Source organism: Lytechinus variegatus, chromosome 19 (assembly GCF_018143015.1).
Source record: "Lytechinus variegatus isolate NC3 chromosome 19, Lvar_3.0, whole genome shotgun sequence".
In the NCBI taxonomy this organism is placed as follows: Eukaryota; Metazoa; Echinodermata; class Echinoidea; order Temnopleuroida; family Toxopneustidae; genus Lytechinus; species Lytechinus variegatus.
The window spans coordinates 9216751-9236451 of NC_054758.1; the positions used below are offsets into that span (position 1 = coordinate 9216751).

Here is a 19701-nt window from a genome sequence, read left to right on the forward strand (position 1 = left end):
AAAGCCACAAACTTATTCATGATTGACTGGATTATGAAGTGCTAAATGGGGGTTTTCTCATCATTCTAAGTTCTAAAAGCTTAAGTAAACATGATCGATAATGTAAATGTTAACAATTAAGGTTTGCTGAATTTGTTCATCAAATTAGCAGAGAAATTGATTGTAAGATTGATAGTATTTTGTCTACTTTTCCATTTCTTGTCTGTAATGAGCCGATGGTCATTTATAAAGCTCTTCATAAAGCCACAAACTTATTTATGATGACTGGATTATGAAGTGCAAACTGGTGGTTTCTCGTCGTTCTAAAACCTACATTTCACACGATCAATTTTTTTTTAATGTTAACAACTTTTAACAAATACAGTGCAACATACAAATCCACTTTAGCTGTTATCCCACATTTGGTCATAAAGTCAGTTGCAACTTTATGGCGGGTTTTGTGAAATGCCCCCCTAACATTAAATGGTCACATATACGTTTGACAAAGCTACATGTATCTCCTACGACTGGATATTGTAGCGATACAAAAAGCTGCAAATATATATTTCATGTATTAGACAAGATGCATTATTTAGCACACAATTTATTTGTCAAAAGAATAACATCTTTATCCTAACGGGTCACTTAACTAATTTCATGAAGATATGACACAGCCCTGTCCTCATGTGTTTGTGTAAAACATAGAAATGCTTTCATTCTCATAGATATATATGCAGTATATAGATAAAACATCTTATGATTTGTCTAAGTATCTTTAATATCTCTAATAATGGTCTCTCTCATTATTTATTTTTTCATTTGCAAATGAATGTTTTTTCCCCTAACCTTATAATCATAGCAAACCACCCTGGTGTTAGGGGGTTCTGTAATTAACATTGCTGCACAGGAAAGTGATTAATTTTCATTCATAAATTTATCATATGATCATTTTCAAATAAGCAGCAAAACTATACGATTTCATCGGCAAATTTACTTCATTTAAAAATTGGTTTCGAAAATGGCCCAATTTTGCTAGCACAAATACGGGAAAAAAAAGAGGCTAATGTCAAAGAATATTACCAATATGACGACTTCACAGATTTTTTACGTGGGTCTGAATCACTAGTCCTAAAATGAAGCACAAATTTGGTGATTTTAACTGTGGTGTTGAGTGTTAGAGTATGCTAAGAATGAGGATTAGATACTAATTGTGTTATTGGTAGCACAACACCAAGTGATATTATTCTTAACACCAGACCTGCTTCAACTTGGGTGTTGTGGCAGGATTGTATTATACCCTAATGCTAACACCAGTGTTTAACACTGAACTAAAACTCATTATACACTACAACAGTTCACATAACACTTGTTACAACACCACCCTAATAATTTAATCTACCTTGTGGCTTCATAATGCTTTACAGTGGAAAAAATCCACATTTATCCCCATGGAGTATAGCACAATAAGCACATTATAGCACATTCAAAGCAACAGAGTTATAAGGTCCCCTGTCTTGAAAGCAGTTACAATTGATCCAATCAATCGTAACTCTATGGAAATCCATCAGTGTCATAATTTTTTCTAAAGGAAATTTGCAAAATGTCTTTTGTAAACAAAGGAGAACACACCAAATTGTCAAGAAATAAATGAATTTATGGATATACATTCATATTTAGACAATTTCTTGAACAAACATGCATTATATATGTTGACTTTGCTGGCTTTCTATAGTTGCGATTGATCGGATCAATCACAACTCGTTATATGACGGGCCCCAGAATCCTCTTCGCATATACAATCTTAGAGCGGTGGATGGACTAATGAAGAATTGCAATCGCTGGGCAATGTTAGCAGAAGATTGTTGTTTTATGACTCCTCCTCGATGGGACAATTCTTGTAAAATGGATTGTACTGTGGGGGGAGGGGGAGGAATTTGTGAAGTCGTCATGTCGGTGCCAGAACGCCCTAACAAAAAGTTTTCGCGCACCAGATCGGTGCAGAAACACCCTTATGCAAAGCACTTATACACGCTGCTAATAGCGTTTTTGCACACATGCAATGCGTGAAAATGTGGTGTTAAGGGCGTTCTTGCACCGACACAACTAAGAATGGTCCACCTTCGTGTGCTGACTGGTGAGGAATCCCCCCCCATCTAAGAGGCCACAACTGACCACTGACCGTGGTCAACACAACATACGGTCTTTATGCAACATAAGGCGATGGACTACTGTAGCATATATAGGCCTTTAACCCACTAATTACCGAATTCTGTATTTCCCATCGACTTCGTACATGGACAACCCGATTTCAGAAGTCAAAAGGTTTAATCTTACTTGGTGGGCTTCTGCCTGAACTAATCACTGGATTTCCAAGAAAATGCAGATGCCTGCAAAGGATGGTATAATGCATAACGAGCACACAACAAAAATACTTTACCCGAAGTAATTAAGATGCACAGAATCGAGCATATTATTTACAAGCTAGCTAGATTTACCTACACTTCTCATCGAAACACGAACTATTTGGTGTATGGGTTGCGAATGGCGATTGATGTGAGAATAATTGGTACGTATATGTATATTGCAGTTTCGTGAATTAGCAATATGAAACACTGAGCACAACATGAAAGTACATTTCACAAATGGAAGCATTAGCAAGAATAGCCAGAACCTGAAATGACAACTTCTACCAATATTTTGTCTCATCTCGTCAGGATTTGGCACAAAAAACGACTGACTGTTGCACTTGACGAAACGAGGGCGAAAGCTTTAATGAGATTTATTTTTACAATTAAAAAAATTAGTAGTGCTGTGATGTATCTGTCTGTGAGAGTCCTGGTCCTATGCACAAAAATCAGCATGTTCTAAGGTTCAAACTATCCCTGACTCATATCCTCTTCCCTTTCATATATTATCAAGGTTGGTTTCAATCCTGATATCGCTGAAGCAAGGCTTCACAATAACTTTTTTTTCTTGGTGGCCCAATCGGTCCACCAAAATCATCAATTTCATATTTTTGGTGGCCCGTAAAGCAAATTTAGTGGCCCTAAGACAATAGAAAACAACAGAATTTATCAAAACTTTGGTAGCCCAAATGGGCCACCAAGTGTTGGTTTTTACAGAATTTTTGTGGCCTCACTCTCATTTTTGGTTGCCCTGGGCCGCTGCTAACGTTGAGCCCTGGCTAAAGTTTCAATGGAAAAAAAACCCACTGATGTCCTTTGTGTCTACAGCGGGTCATCTTCATGCCAAAGTTTACAGTATGTAAAGACAGTGCTCCTTTCTAACAGGTAATTCTGGCCTTCACAGGCATGGGTCATGCTCAAAAGTATTGCTATTACACCAATCTTTAAGTCTACAAGTACATGTATATGACACACACAAAGTGCTACACGTTACATGTTTTTCATCACCACACTCATGATAAATAGATCCCTCACATCCAAGGAGGGATTTTGAAGAATGTGGGGGCAACCAGCTACTGAACGTAAACAAAGTTGTAGATTTCATGTCTAACGACTAGGTACATGTAGTGGCAATTCTAACAGTTACGAATCACGTTCGAGATCCTTCTACCGTCCGATACCAACTTTAATCATCACAAGACACAGAGGCATTTTTTCGCATATTCACACATGTACATTTCAACATATTTCGACGTTATAGCACTTTGAAGGGTTCACGCATTAGCTCCGCGCCTTTTTTCTGGTTGCAGCCGTGATGCAACTGTGATGCAACTTGGGTCGTTCGGTGTGGATCACGTCTCCTCCGCTGCCTTTTGATTATCTCCTAGTCTGCTGCCCTCTTGTGGCTTGTTGTCATGACAACAATCTTCACTGAGTTCTTGGTCCGTAAGACCGTTATCTCCTTCCATGCTGCGACTGCAGTCAGAGTTGCGTTCTTCTGAGTCTTCGCGGATCGGGGCCATGGACTTCATGGACTGTTCAGCGAGAGAAAGACAAGGGAAAATGAAAATAGTGGTCAGATAAATGCAATTTGATATTTTGCCTCGATGAAATTTCATGTTATCTGTAATGAATTTTTTTTAATTAGTAGTGTGTCAATTGTTTTTTATTATTTGTGTAAAATTAACTGTTCAAAGTGACTTACAAATCATTGCAATGAGGCCACACAATAGTTGTTTTTAAAGACTTTTATCACTTAAGATCACATGTTACCACTATATGTTCAAAGAATTATACAATTAAATGTGATAAGGAGAAAATGCTCTGTCTAACATGTGACATTATTATCTTATTATCATTAAATTCTTTCATTATTATCAATAAACAAATATTCAAGCAATTCTTAGGTTAATTCTAAATTACATGCTATATGTATTCTGGGTAAAAAGAAATATATCAAAACACAATTTGAAAAAAATATTTAAAAAGGGGATGTTATGAATGACTTGAATTACAATCAATGTTAATTTTTTTTCTCTTCCCACAATATATTTGTTTAAATACAGCAAAAGAAGAATGCTAAGAGATAACTGAAGACTATTTATCATGAGATCAGTTCATCAATTTACTGATAATAATTACTGTTTGATGGTTAGTTGTAAAATGCATCTCTATGCCAAACTGTATACATCGTGTAATGAATATAAATGTTAAGAAACATGTACCCATACAGTTGGATATTCACCGACACACAGAAGAGAGATTGTAGTATCTTTATGTTAAAGTTAATTTGTTGCATTTCAAATGAAACAGCAAACAGTTTACAGATGAATAAATAAATGATATAATAACAGAGCATATCATAGGATAGACATTTGGGAAATTTGGAAAGGCTATTGCAGATGGTGAATACATAAGAAATGTTTGGCATTACATAAGAATATTTGATGTTGACTGATATTGCATTACATTGGCTACATAGTATGGCAAGCCAATCACAGCAATGTCAATAGACATCAGTTTGAGGGGAAGACTAATCAATTACATGGATGGCCTGCCATACATACAGGTATGTAGATGTACGTGTAAAATGTAAGTCTAAAAATCTTTGGGTTCGTTCAGATGGTGAGAAAATAATGCTCAACAACCAGGCTCAGTGGCATTGTGCTCTAAGCCAAGACGGCACAAAGCACATGTAAATCAATGTCGCAGTTGGAGGAGAATTTGTATGTTCCCTGGCTACAAAATTTTGTGGACAATTTGAAATTATTTCCTTTGTCCGAGAAATTTGCAATCAATCGCAATTCAATTTCTGGTTTCCGAATCAATCCCAAATCTGGAAATCGATTGCAAACTTTGCATTTGATTGCTTGTCTGATTCTTGTAACAGGAAGACTCAATTGGTCTTATTTCCAAATAAGATACATGTATCAATTGCAAAACTGAAACAGAAAATCTTTGCAATTGATTGCAAAACACCACCTGCAACTGAACGATACGTAAAAGTCTTTCATAGCGAAACACCTCTATGATTAGTCGTCATATTTCTTCCTTTCCCTTTTTTTATGGAGAATAGCATTTTCATGTTAAATGATATCTATGGACTTTTAAATTAGTGAAATGAATAAATAAATACATGTACAAATATTTCATCAACTTTTGTAAGCTAAAAATAGTAAACAGACCACATATTACATTATTAGTGTTACATACAGATTTAATGACAAAGGGGATAAAGAACTTCACCTTTTTATTTACAATTTAAATAAGTTCAATGACTTTTTAATTTTTCATCCCCAACTTGCAAGCTTCTGGAAAATTAACCCAATAGTAGACCAAGTGGGTTTGGCCGAAGAGGTGTTAAACAATATGGGAATTAGACCAACTGGTAGAGGACAATATGAACATTGGACCAACTGGCAATAAGACCAAATAAGTTTGGCTATTAATAGTGGTGTCAGACAATATGCAAAGTAGACCAACTATTATTAGACCAAGTGATGAGTAGACTAACTGGCATTAAGGCCAAATGGACAGAACACCAAATAGTGGTATTAGACAAGAATGAAAAAAGGCCAACAGGTCTTGGACCAAATGGCTTAGAACCGCACCATCAGAGGTAGATATGAACTCCTCAATGTAAAACCTGATGCAAACTTACATGTAATAATGACACACTTTTTTAAAATAATTTTTTAACTAAAACACATTTTGCATTAAATACTTAAAGGTATTGTTTAACTTTGTGAGCACCGATTTAAAAAATTCTCAAACCAAGATGAAACATGTGTACAAGTGCATGTATTAGAACTAATAAACCCTGAAAACAACCATTACTGAGAATGAAAAGCTAAAACTACAAGGCAAACACCAATTTTGTAAATAGGTGTCTTATAGACGCCTAAATAGTACACATAAGTGTATGGGATGAAATTAAGATGGTGTTTCCGGTCACTTTATTTTTCAATTTTTGAAGCACTAAATAATTATTTTTGAATGCAATTTTTTCTGGGCTTCATTTTTGTAACATATCGCAGACACAGGTGACAAGTGTGACCTTCTAGCTCAGATTTTTTAAAAGTCAAACCAATGTTAACAATCACTTTAAGTTTCATTAATTAAATTATATCAGAAGTTTGACATGATGCTAAGAATACATAAGAATTCTGCTTTGCAACAAGCATCGCTGATAGAGTAAAGTCCAAATTAGGCTTCTCCAAGATGCAGTCGACATGTTTCCTTTATTCCTACAAGGCATCAGTATTTGGAACTTTTATTGTTAAGATTTTATAGGTTTGAATGTAATTGCAATTTCTTCAAAATCTGATTGCAGAGAATTGTGTAGTGTGCGCCAGGCTCAACATCGTGAGTTTTGAAGAAAAAAACATTGGAAGGAAAAAAAGGAGGGAAAATTCAGTCAAATCTTATCTGTACATTCTCATTTCACTTCACATTTAGACCAACCAATAGTTTGTTATTGATTAATAATTTATTATTAGAAATTCACCGCAAACTTGTTAATCTTACAACGAACCACACATTTAATCAATATTCACATCAGGGCCCAAGCGCTTTACAAGTTCAAATGATCAGAATAAACAAGTCCATAATGAACCCACTGTTTCCTGGAGTCAACAGGTTTCTGCACACAGCCTATGGAATTTCCAGAATTTAGTAGTCAATTGGTTAACTTTCATTAATGGTGTGGCATTGACAAATTTGACAAAGCTGAATTATGATTTAAAATCATTCCCAAAATTTCAATTTTAATGATCGCTATTAGCTGTAAAATAAACTTGTAAAGCTCTGCACAGCATACCGAAAGGGGAAAAATTAGTACTTCATATCAAACTCAGTTTCTATTTTTTCGATAATGATTTGGGGTTTCTCTCTTTGAAGACACCTTACCTCCTCCTCATCCTCAAACACCAGATCATCGCTTTCACTCTTGGGAGAAATGTCCTTTTGTTTGAAAGCGATTCATGGCAAAAAGTAAATGACAAAATAAAAGATGGTAGGGGGGTTATCGTACATGAAGATTTGGTGAACTATCTGATATGTTTCACCATGATATGTGTTTTTTTGTATTTAGAACAAATTCATGGCAAAAAGTAGTCATGACAAAAAAAGGACATGATGTCGGGGAATTGTCGAACATGGAGATTGGGCGACAATAAATAAAGCATGAATGTTTAAATTGTTAAACAACTACTGAAAGGTTCGTATAGTACATAGTGTTGTATAAACTTTAAACAGCATTTTTAGTGTGAACAATCAGGGCCCTGGTTACAGAGCAGAATTCAACAGTTTAAGAGCATGTTACCGGCAAAAAACATAGAAAGCAAACATTTTAAAGCATTTACAGTAAGTTCTTGCATCAAGCCAAGTACATGTAAATACAATCATCCAATTTTACTTTTCATTGACCATTATGAATGTGATATCAACCGACTTTTAAATACAACTGCATGTTCATGTATTTTTATCACACAAAATTCAAGAAAATTTTCACATCACAAAAAATGAAAAAATGTCAGATGTACCATTTAGGAGCAAGGCAATTTCCCTTTGTTTTATACAGTATGTACATGTAGTACACAAGTAAAAGCTTATATTTTGAATTTGAGCTGCCCATACATGTACATGTGCGTGAAAAGAGATTTTAGTCATAATTTTGTCCCCCCCCCCAACAAAAAAACAACAACTTTTGTTGAACCAAATGAATTTTGTTTGAGTTTCTGATATATAAAGGGTGTGGACATGTCCATTTATTGTTTAGCCACACAAGCAGAGGAGATGTTGGAGGCAAGCCAACACACTCAAATTTTTCTTATACATGCATCTTCATTTCATGGTTAAATCTTCCCGCAGACATTCGTAATTCCAAAGCTTTGTCATTCCGAAGGTTCGGATATTCCGAAGGTTCGTTATTCCGAAGGTTTGTATTTCTGAAGGTTCGTAAGTCCGAAAACGAAATGAGGTTCGTAATTCCGAAGGTTCGTTAGTCCGAAAACAAAGTGAGGTTCGTAATTCCGAAGGTTCATTAATCCGAAAACGAAATGAGGTTCGTAATTCCGAAGGTTCGTTAGTCCGAAAACAAAGTGAGGTTCGTAATTCCAAAGGTTCATTAATCCGAAAACGAAATGAGGTTCGTAATTCCGAAGTTTCATTAGTCAAAAAAACGTAATGATTAACAAACCTTATTTCGTTTTCGGAATAACGAACCTTCAGAACAACGTACTTTATTTCGTTTTCAGATTTTCAGATTAACGAAACTTCGGAACATCGAACCTTATTTCATTTTCGGATTATCGAACCTTCCGAACAACGAACCTTCGGAATAATGCCACAAATGTTCGGATTAACGAACCCTTTTACGTTTTCGGATTAACGAACATCAGGGTATAGGTGATTTACGTGTTTCGGAATTACGAACCTTCGGAATTACGAAGTGTAACCAAATCTTCCTACACCTTCTTAATTTCTTTTCAAAACAATGATACAAACCATTGCATCATCTGACATCTACCCTGGAAACCAAAACATAGAACATAATCATGAAACTTCCAGTAAATGTAAAAAAAAAAATTTCACTAAGCAAATTTTTCTTGAACAATATATCAATTTCAATATGCAATGATACTGGAAAAGAAATAGGCATAGGCATGGCCAAATAAACCACATCAGGGATTAATACCAACAACTGTCAAAATAGGATTATCTTTTCACCTATCTATTTGTCCTTTTTTTTTCTTTTTCCTCTAAAGCCAACTTTTTATTTGGGTAGATTTCTCTTTAAAGGTATTGTTTAACTTTGTGAGCAGCCGATTTAGAAAATTCTCAAACCAAGATGAAACATGTGTACAAGTGCATGTATTAGAACTAATAAACCCTGAAAACAATCATTATTGAGAATGAAAAGCTAAATCTACAAGGCAAACCCCGATTTTGTAAATAGATGTCTTATAGACGCCTAAATAGTACACATAAGTGTATGGGATGAAATTAAGATGGTGTTTCCGGTCACTTTATATTTCAATTTTTGTTAAAATAATTATTTCGAATGCAATTTTTTCTGGGCTTCATTTTTGTATCATATCACAGACACAGGTGATAAGCGTGACCTTCTAGGCTAGCTCATAATTTTTGAAAGTCAAACCAATGTTAACCAATCACTTTAATATTTGTCATTTCCCCCCTTCACTGCAGATTCAGATCCAGATTCATCAACCAGAATCCGAAATCGATCACAACATCAGGCAAGTTTTTCATAAAGCAACCTATCAGTGATTTTCACTGATTAGTCTGGTCTGAGCCATTCTGATGTAAGGATTTCAGTGGCTTTTAACAGTTAAATTCACTACATGTTTCGTGAAATGCTTCCAATAATTATTGAGGAGCAATCCATAAAGATGCATACAAGAAAGCTTCTTTATGCATACAAGAATGCATCTTTACAGGGGGGTTTTTACCCAAAATTTGAAGAAAAAAAAAATATATATATAGAGTATTATCACAAATATCATCATGGAATTATCTAATCATACACTAGTACATGTAAGTATGGATGAATGAAGTTTGGACATTAATATGATGAACAGTTTACAAGCTTACACATTTGATGTAATGAATATATAAATTCATAAAAAATAAGGAGAGAACAGAGCAAAGATTTAAAATGATGGTTAATATTTTGGCTTACTTTTTCCTTCTTATAAATGGATGCTTTTGCATTAAATTGTCAGTTTTCAAAAGGCTTGAAATGAATTGGACTTGGAAAGAATATTTCACAGGAAAGATGTGCTTTTGCAGAATTTCGATAAATACAGCAGAAATGTTGGAACTAAATATATGTATATCTTCATCTCTCACTCTTCCTCTTTTATTTTATTTTATTACTTTATCTTGATTTAGGATGATAACATGACTTTGACACTTTGATAATGCAATGCAATTCACATTTGAGACATGTACACCCATGCCAATAATGTAAGTTACCCTTACAACCATTTGTTTTGGATACATGTACATTAAAATTAAAAAAAAAAACATTCACAGCAAAAAATGAGCCCTCAACCAAACACACATTAATTTCCAACATCCTGTGAAACTACATGTATGAGTCTAAAATTTATTTCCCTACACGTATTTCACGAAAATGTGACGCCTCCCCCCCCCCCCCCCTTTTCCTGGTCCAATATGCACTCATATGAAAATGACTTTTAAAATATCCTCAAAATGCATTGAAGTTAGCAAAACAAAAACATCTTTGATCACATATCTTTTAAAAAGAATGCCACTTTCTCTAATTCCAACATAGTTTAGTACCCACGTTAGTCTGTAAAAATCTCTGTTAAAAGGAACATGGTTTGTCTGTGCCATAATATGTTAAAGTTGGTGTGTTCTTCCTATTTTTTTTTATGAGAGCTGGGTTTTGAACTGAATACCTCTTTTGTGAGGTTATTCCATCATAATATTTTTTTAATGAGATAGGAAATTAAGAGATTCAGTTAAAGATGAGAAGGACGATCAGGTATTGGACAAAGCGGCCAAATATTCATCTAGTAAGCCACCACGAACATTTCACACAAAGTCTGAAAACATATGATCAAAGATATTTTCATTTCTTAAATTATGGTATCTGCAAAATGCAAATATTCAATCCATAAACACAGCAAATCCCATATCAGTGTACATGTATGTACCAATCCAACAAGCGAAGCTGGATACCCATTTTTGATGAAGAGCAAACATCATATGAAAATACATACGAGGGATGGGAAAACACATAAAACTGTATCTGAACTATACCTGGCCCCTCGGGACAAAAACTTGTCTTATAATCTCGTGGTTTGGAGTGTGGATTGCACTTAAATTCTTCAGAGATAAAAACAAACATGAATCAAATTAAATCCAATCTTGTTTATTCATTGAAAAAAATAAATTTTCATCTAATTCATTTAATCAATGAAAACTTATACACATTCTACGAACACAAAAAGTACTCAAAATTAAAATTTTCTCCAGGGATAAAAACAGACATTAATCAAATTCAACCAAAATTTGGTTTATTCATGGTAAAGCAGATGAAAATTAATTCCAAGAATTACATATTTTCAATGAACACGAAAAAGGATTTGGGTGAAAGAATTTTTTTTGATAACTCTAGCGACAGTTGAGTATGAGTTAACATGTATATAGCAATGGAATAAAAAATATCATATACCAATACTAATCATAATAACGATATCATTAATATCATTAATTTAGCATACATATTGAGGGTAATACATGTATAAAGCAATATGGAATAGGTGAAGTAACATATTGGGTGATTTCAAGTCCGGTGTTTGCCTTGGTGTTGGTGTTGGAATGCTTCCCCTAGCTCCAAAACTTATTCAGAGTTTGTAAAACTGATCCAGATCACATTCTTGACATCTCAACAACTAGCGAGTGACTTTTCGCGACCATCTTCATTTTATGTTTGGTGTTATAATTGTGTAAAAATTGACCTAACACCAACACTAAAAGGTCAACACTGAACTTGAAATCACCCACAGTATCTAAATGCTCAAATTATTTCTGGTAAACTGATACTTGGTTTGAACAAGACCTGGTCCTGTAGCATACAAGTTACTCTAGACCATTATGGCTTCATGATCTCATGGCGCCCTCCCTTGGAGGATATATATCAATATGCGTAAATGGAGATGCGATAGCTACAGATCACAACGCATGCAAGGCAATAGCATCAGCCTCCAAGATGGCGGCACGATGCCTTCAATGCATAAGGTCTATTATTGCTATTAATTCTAACTGCCATCATAATAATCCTCAACACCCAAGTGCGCTAGGTGTGATGTGATACTGCAGTTGTTCTTGTAATACTCGTTCACTAACAGTTAAGAATCTGCTCTGAATAATTCATAAAGGCTTCCACAGCAGTGGTTTATTCAAGGCCCATATACATGTAGTTCTCTCTTAGAAACAGAATGGTCCTGTAAAGAAGCTTTGATTGCTTAGGTCCTTTCTAACACTACTTCTCTTCAAAGAAATGATATCGAATATAGTTGGCTATAAAGGTGTAGACTTTTCACATGAGCGATTGCCACCGACCAAATGTCCTAGAGTTCTAGGGAGTACTTCATGGAACAAATAGTCAGTGATGTTCACAGACAACTGTTAAAAGTTCCTGAAATTCATGCATCTGATTGGTTCAGAGCAAATTAGCCAGTGGAAATCAGTGACAAGATTCTTCATGAAGCACTCCCCTGAAATTTGGCAGCTCTTTAGCATTTGCCACACAACTTCTGTGACACGGAGCCTTCTTGTCCTTGTTCTCTTCTTTACTTTACTCTTCAGAGTCGCTTTAGATTTAATCTTAATTGCTTGAAGTATGCTCACTATAGTCTGATGGCATGACCCGACTATCCTGGGAGCAACGTTGAGGATGTGTAAAGACTGAAGAATACTATCAGCCAAGAACAGCAGTTAGGAATAGGACAAAGGAATGATGAGCCCTTTACATGCAAATGTTGCAAGTTTGCAATTTGCACAATCGAATGCAACAATCATATCTTTGGTGATGTCGATTGTATCTGAGAAGCTAATCGTTGGCTCTTAACACCTTTATAGCAATGACTAGCATCAATGGTGGAATAAGTCAAGCATGATTTGAAAAAATCGTCGCTACTGTTACCTGAGAAACAGTTCAGGGCGCAAAGAAATAAGAGCATTTTCTGCGCATCACTGAAGTTACGCCACAAATCTAAAGGGCCTTTCCATTTTAATCTAAGTCCCTTACCATTCCATCTTCTTTGTCTTTGGACGTCGGTGACGGGGGAAGACCGTCTGGATTCTCCGCTCTTCTCTTCTCCGCTTCCTCCTCCTTTAAGACCTTGAGCCACATCTCGTGGTTCTCCTTGAGATGCTTGGTCAAGATGCTGACCATCTTCCGGGTCTTTTGCTGGCCGGCGCTCTTCAACCTCAATTTAGTGTCACCTTAATGTGATAAAAAAAATATATTATTTGATTGATGGGCAATACAACACAGAACTAAGGTTGCATATTCAGACCCCATTCCACAAATGAAGGGTTTGCACAGCGAACTACATGTACAACTCAATTTCCTTGAGGCTACCACTGACATTTTTTTCTAATTAAAGCCACAGGGCTGTTACAGCTGAATATTTGATCAATATTTCACAGCTCTGAGAGAATCTTACCATCATTAGACTCTTCATCATTGTCATCGTCATCATCATCGTCGTCGTCATCATTGTCTTTATCACTGAAATCTCTCCTCTCGCTCTCTACCTTGGTTTCTGATTTTGCAGAATCTACATGAAAAAGGATAGGGTGTGAAGAATAAGGATAAATTAGTAACAATAAATCTGGGGGTGTTTTCACAAAGATTGAAGTATGACTTAGAGTCGCACTTAAATGCCGATGCATACATGATATGAAACAGATTCAGATATTTTTATTGTCCAATTGCAATTGAGTACAAATGGAAATTTGATTTGTTTGCACAAAATAATTTAGAGTATTACATGATACACACAAAGGATTACATGATACATATATAGTAAACATCATACAAATCAAAAAGCAAAGATAAGAAAAATTGAATTAAAGTGATTGGTTAACATTGGTTTGACTTTTAAAAAATCTGAGCTAGAAGGTCACACTTGTCACCTGTGTCTGTTACAAAAATGAAGCCAAGAAAAAATTGCGTTTAGTGCTTCAAAATTTGAAATATAAAGTGACCGGAAACACCATCTTAATTTCATCCCATACACTTATGTGTACTATTTAGGTGTCTATAAGACACCTATTTACAAAATCGGGGTTTGCCTTGTAGTTTTAGCTTTTCATTCTCAATAATGGTTGTTTTCAGGGTTTATTAGTTCTAATACATGCACTTGTACACATGTTTCATATTGGTTTGAGAATTGTTAAATCGGCTGCTCAAAAAGTTAAATAATACCTTTAAAGGCACAAGGAGGTGGGGGGACGCGCAATCTTATTGATCAATATGCAGTAGTGATTGTCCTCATGGCATGATCTGGCCAATATGGTCATGCCTTTTATAACACATGCAACAAGGCCTTTAAGTGCGACTCTAAGTCATACTTAAATCTTTGTGAAACGCCTCCCTTGTTTGCTCTTTCCTGTGACATCATACTGACTTATACTCAGAGGGTGGTATTCTGATAATTAAACCAAGGTTTAACCCTAGTCTAAACTAGAATTTTAAACCACACTTCTATGAAATACAGGGGTTTATATCATATATTCTATATTCATGGCAATCATAATGTACTACTTAATTAATCAAAATTCATAATACTTTGCAATCACTTTTCCTCTCAAACTATTCAAGTTTCACTACCCAAGTAAAATCGAAGGCTATTTTATTATCTGTATTATCAACACTGATCTCTAAAGACATAGACCAGATATTCATAAAGTACAGTCAATTAGAAAGTGCACACAGTATTGGTGTGTTTGCTCCCACTTCAATGAATTGAAAATAAAAATATTTTGACTTACGATCGTCATCTTCCTCATCAAGCCATCTACCTGGTAAGAGACCGGCCGATCCGTACGCATTACAGAGAGGGGCAACCAGATGGTTGATGAAGCCTTCTTGAAGTTTGGCAAGTTGGGGGTGCATTACGGTCCATGTAAGGGGAGACAGGTAAGCCAAGTTGCCTTTCCTCGTCACCCTAGTGGGAAAATATGTTCATGTACAGTATTTGAAAGGTATGGAGAACATTCTTAAATAACTAGTGGCAAACAGTTGAACAGTGCATACATGGCCTTCATCATCATCATCATCATCATCATCATCATCAACATCATCATCATCAACATCATCATCATCATCATCATCATCATCAACATCATCCTCATCATCAACATCATCATCATCCTCATCAACAACATCATCATCATCCTCATCATCACAATCATCATCATCAACATCATCATCATCCTCATCATCACAATCATCATCATCATCAACATCATCATCATCATCATCATAATCATCATCATCATTGCCATCATCATCAACATCATCATCATCAACATCATCATCATCAACATCATCATCATCATTGCCATCATCATCATCATCATTGCCATCATCATCAACATCATCATCACCATCATATCACCGTCACCCTCAGCTATTAGAAAATATATGCCATTCTGCTTTATAAATGTATAAATTAATTCAATTAGTATTAAGTTTGGGATTGTCATTTTTTTTCAAGCAATCTGCTTATGATGACAATCCTTCTCCTGCAAATTGTGAATATCATATAGTTAATCATTTTTGTACTCTTTATTTATAATTCACGCCAAAAATGCTAACATATTATGTTTATTATGTAATGAAAAAATGTATTATACGAATGTTATGGATGCAGAAGAAAACAATAAATCAAATTTGAATTAATTTGAAGATTATTGATGAGTTCCTTGAGTTTTTTCAAGTTGGGGATTTCTGATCCATAAAGGGGATAAAGTTCGGCAGAGTTGCCTTTCCTCATCACCCTAAGGGGAAAAGATTATGTGTAGTGTTTGAAAGGTATGGAAAACATTCTTAAATATCTACATGTAGTGGCAAACAGTGAATAATAAAAATAATAAATCATGCCGTTTTATTTACCCACGGTAGCCACTTCAGTTAGGAAACTACTCTACCAGCGGGTCCTGAATAACATAACATGTTATTATTACCCTTCTCCAATCTTAATGCTGAGCGCCTAGCAAGAAGTCAGAAGGTCCCATTTTTATAAGTCTTTGGTAAGACTCGGCCATGGATCGAATTCAGGCTCTACATGCCCAGTTGAGAAGCACATACATTGAAAATTTGAATTAATTTGAAGATTGTTGATGGTTTCAGAATTTTTCAAGTTGGGGATTTCTGATTCATGTAAGGGGATAAAGGTACATGTCCATGTTGCCTTAGCTCATTACCCTATGGAAAAAAAATCATGTGCATTTTGTGGCAATCACATTGGTAATTCATTCATCAAAACATTGAATGAATTTGAAGTTTTTTATGATTCCGCTTTAAGCTTAGCAAGCTGGGGTGAGTTCAAGTTAATGTAACGGAATACATAATAGGACCTGACATATTGGCTAACTGGATACAATTCTGACTAGATAATCACAAACAATTTTTTTGTAACTAGCCCCTATACTTCTTACACTGTACCTGTTCATAGAATTCCGCTGATATCTTGTATGTCCGGTTACAATGAAGATCTTTGATCTTAGTAAGACCCGACACAGCAGCTAACTTGATGCCATTCTGACAAGATAATCACAATTTTTTTTATAACTAGCCCCTACATTTCTTACCTGTTCGTAGAATTCCTCTGATATCCTGTATGTCCAGTTACAATGAAGATCTTTGATTTTAGTCGGACCTGAGATATCGGCTAGCTTTATACACATTTGGCAAACCAGCAAGCGGTCAGCCTCCACCGCCCAGTTGATCCCCGGTGCATCTACATCATTGACCTAGTTAAGGAAAGAGGTTTTACAGGGAAACAGGCGTCATTGATAAATATGTAAGATTTGATGCTCAGCTGTTAATGTGGATGCCTATTACTGATATTTATTTATTTGTTTGTTTATTTATTTATTCAGTCATTTATTATTCATTCATTCTTTATTTTTTTCATTTATTTTCTTCCAGGCAAGATAATAACTAACACGACAGATACAATGGAACATTACAAGAGAAATATAAAAATGAGCACCAGCTAATGCCTGGGGATCACCTAAAAGAATTGTATTTGACAAAAATACAACGTGCACTGGGGACAAGGTGCATGACGAATAAACCCATTTCTTACGAGGAAAACAGGGCAAATACTGGGGAACACAAAGTCATAGGAGATCATTTGGCAAACAACAGTTTCACAGTTTTATCATCAACCACAAACCAGCATGAAATTTGCAATAAAACTTGCCAAAGGCTCTGGGGAGTTAACCTTTTCATACCACGAACCTCCCCCAAAAAGTAGCAATTAACTTGCGTGAGGGTCTGGGTCTGGAGAGCTGAACTTAGTGTTTAACTCGACCAAAAAGTAAAAAACACGATGTCAGAGTTTCATCATAAACCACAAACCTCCAAGAAATCCGCAATAAAACTTTCTTAAGGATCTGAAGAATTAACTTATACATACCACAATCCCCATAGTAAGTTGGAAAAAAACTTTTCTTAGGGAAGGGGGTGTTGCAAAACATTTGCAATCAATTGCAATTTTCAGATGCAAGTGATGGATCAATTTTAACCAAGGCAATAAATTTTTACTTGTTAATGCAAGATAAAGCACAAACATCAATTGCAAATTTTCACTGAAATGCATGACTTTCAACTGATTTTGTGACCTAAAATTGACTTGCGATCAATTTCAAAGTTTCCTGCAACACCCCATGGGTGTCTTGGGAGCTAACCTTTGCGTTGAACTCGACCAAAAAGTCAAAGTGCCTCTTGAGATCGGTGGCGAGGATGAACTCAACCACGAGGAAGCGGAATCGTTTAAACTCGGCGACGTCCAGCGAAGACAGGAAATTGAACTCTGGCTTGGAGAGGAAGAGAGACCATGATGCGGCCGCGTGATGGTTCTCTAGAACTGACCGGTCATTGTACAGAATGGCCTATGGGGAGGAGAATGGAGGGAGGGGGGGAGAAAGGGGAAATGTGAGGTAAGTGGATGAAGATCAATTTCATAAAATTCTACTGCTTGTCTATGACTTCATCTATTTAAGCTCTAGAGTACATGATTTCCTTCTTTTTTTCACGTCCATCATCTACCGAGTACAAATAAATGTCAGATATTTGGCCAGAACTTGGCCCACTGCACAGTCTTCCTATTATGCAGCCATTAAGTATTTTTGGCAACATTGCTCACTGAATAACACCATCAACCAATCTACATCATCAGTTAGGCATTGTTGCCTGGCGCGGAAGTTACAAATTGATGCAAGGTTCAAGCCCTGGTCACGTCTCTCTGATGATGACATTCTAGGAAAATTACTATGCAATCGATCAAGTTACAAATTATTTAATGACGATACCCTAGGAGACTTCTCTTCTGATTGACTGCCTTATAGATGTTATTTGCTCCAAAACACCACCTGGCAAAAACATACTTAATTTTAAGATTATATTTGTCCTTCATGAGGACATAAAAAGAAAATTATTACTGCCCCAGGAAAATAGGCACTGAGGAAAAAAACACATATATCCCTGATAAGGAAGTACATGGGAAAGTTATCCCTACAACTTGTCATAATGTACTTAACACTTAACCAGTTGCCAATTTGAAACTTATATACTCTCAGTGATCTCATATTCTAAGGCAACCATAACTTTCTTATTCCTCGTCCGATTTCTTTCAAACATTCACCATTCTGTTTTTCTCTTAGTTTTCTTCTCTCCCACACATCATTGCATATCTTCTGTCGCAAGGCCCTATTTTGGTTTGATCGTAACCCCACATGTGATTTTTTCAACCTACCTGTGAAGCACTGGTCGCAACCAAGAAAGCGTTCGTCCTGCCAGGGTGATCGTAGTCATGCATTGCAGCTGCCGTGTACAGCGCCATCAGTTCAAGCGCAGGGAGATTGCCTGCCAGGATGCCGTAGCTAGAATCTGACGATATACTCGCTCGGGGCGTCACGGTCGGCGTGTGGAAACTGTCTGGGTCATCTGCGTGCAAATGACAAAGATGGATTATTGCAATTTTGCCTACTCTACTGCTACGGAGGTGTAAACACTTCTTAGGGATTATCTAAAACTATAACTGTCCAAGACTACATAACAAGAATGCATCATTGTGATTAAGTACAGTCATAAAAAATGTGTAATAATCCATTCCCTCAAATGATAACAATTGCATCAACTTACATGTTTTTCAACAAATAAGAGGGTTAAAGTCATATTACCAAACTTCACACTATATTTTCATTGCTTTATCAAAAGGTATGTCTATCAAGACTAATTCTTTAGCACATGGGTCTATAATTGACAAATCATGTTTCAGAGGTTCTTGATTGATATGAAAATTTTTGGCAATTTGCTTTCTATGTGAGGTAAGAATTTACCAGAAGGCTGCATATTACAACCAATTCCTACCTTCTTTTATCAAGATTTATTGATATTTGTAAACTTAATTATTTGTTTTATTTGATGACCTCATCATCTTGTCTTCCCATGGGGTCAAGATTGTCTGGGTTAACCTCTATGAAAAGAGGGATCTGCTGTCACCTGTTGATAAAGACCACT

General features: G+C 35.8%; 1 protein-coding gene across 1 annotated transcript in view; it reads right to left on the reverse strand.

Annotated features, from left to right (window-relative positions):
• Positions 1 to 3347: 3347 nt before the first annotated feature.
• LOC121405746 overlaps positions 3348 to 19701 on the reverse strand; it is a 35252-nt gene continuing 18898 nt past the window's right edge. Inside the window, 10 exon segments of the mRNA XM_041596700.1 lie at positions 3348 to 3919; positions 7293 to 7346; positions 11196 to 11261; positions 13189 to 13385; positions 13610 to 13723; positions 14940 to 15057; positions 15059 to 15115; positions 16764 to 16925; positions 17868 to 18071; positions 18935 to 19125. Of these exon segments, the coding sequence (XP_041452634.1) occupies positions 3737 to 3919; positions 7293 to 7346; positions 11196 to 11261; positions 13189 to 13385; positions 13610 to 13723; positions 14940 to 15057; positions 15059 to 15115; positions 16764 to 16925; positions 17868 to 18071; positions 18935 to 19125 (1346 nt within the window). The 3' untranslated portion in view covers positions 3348 to 3736.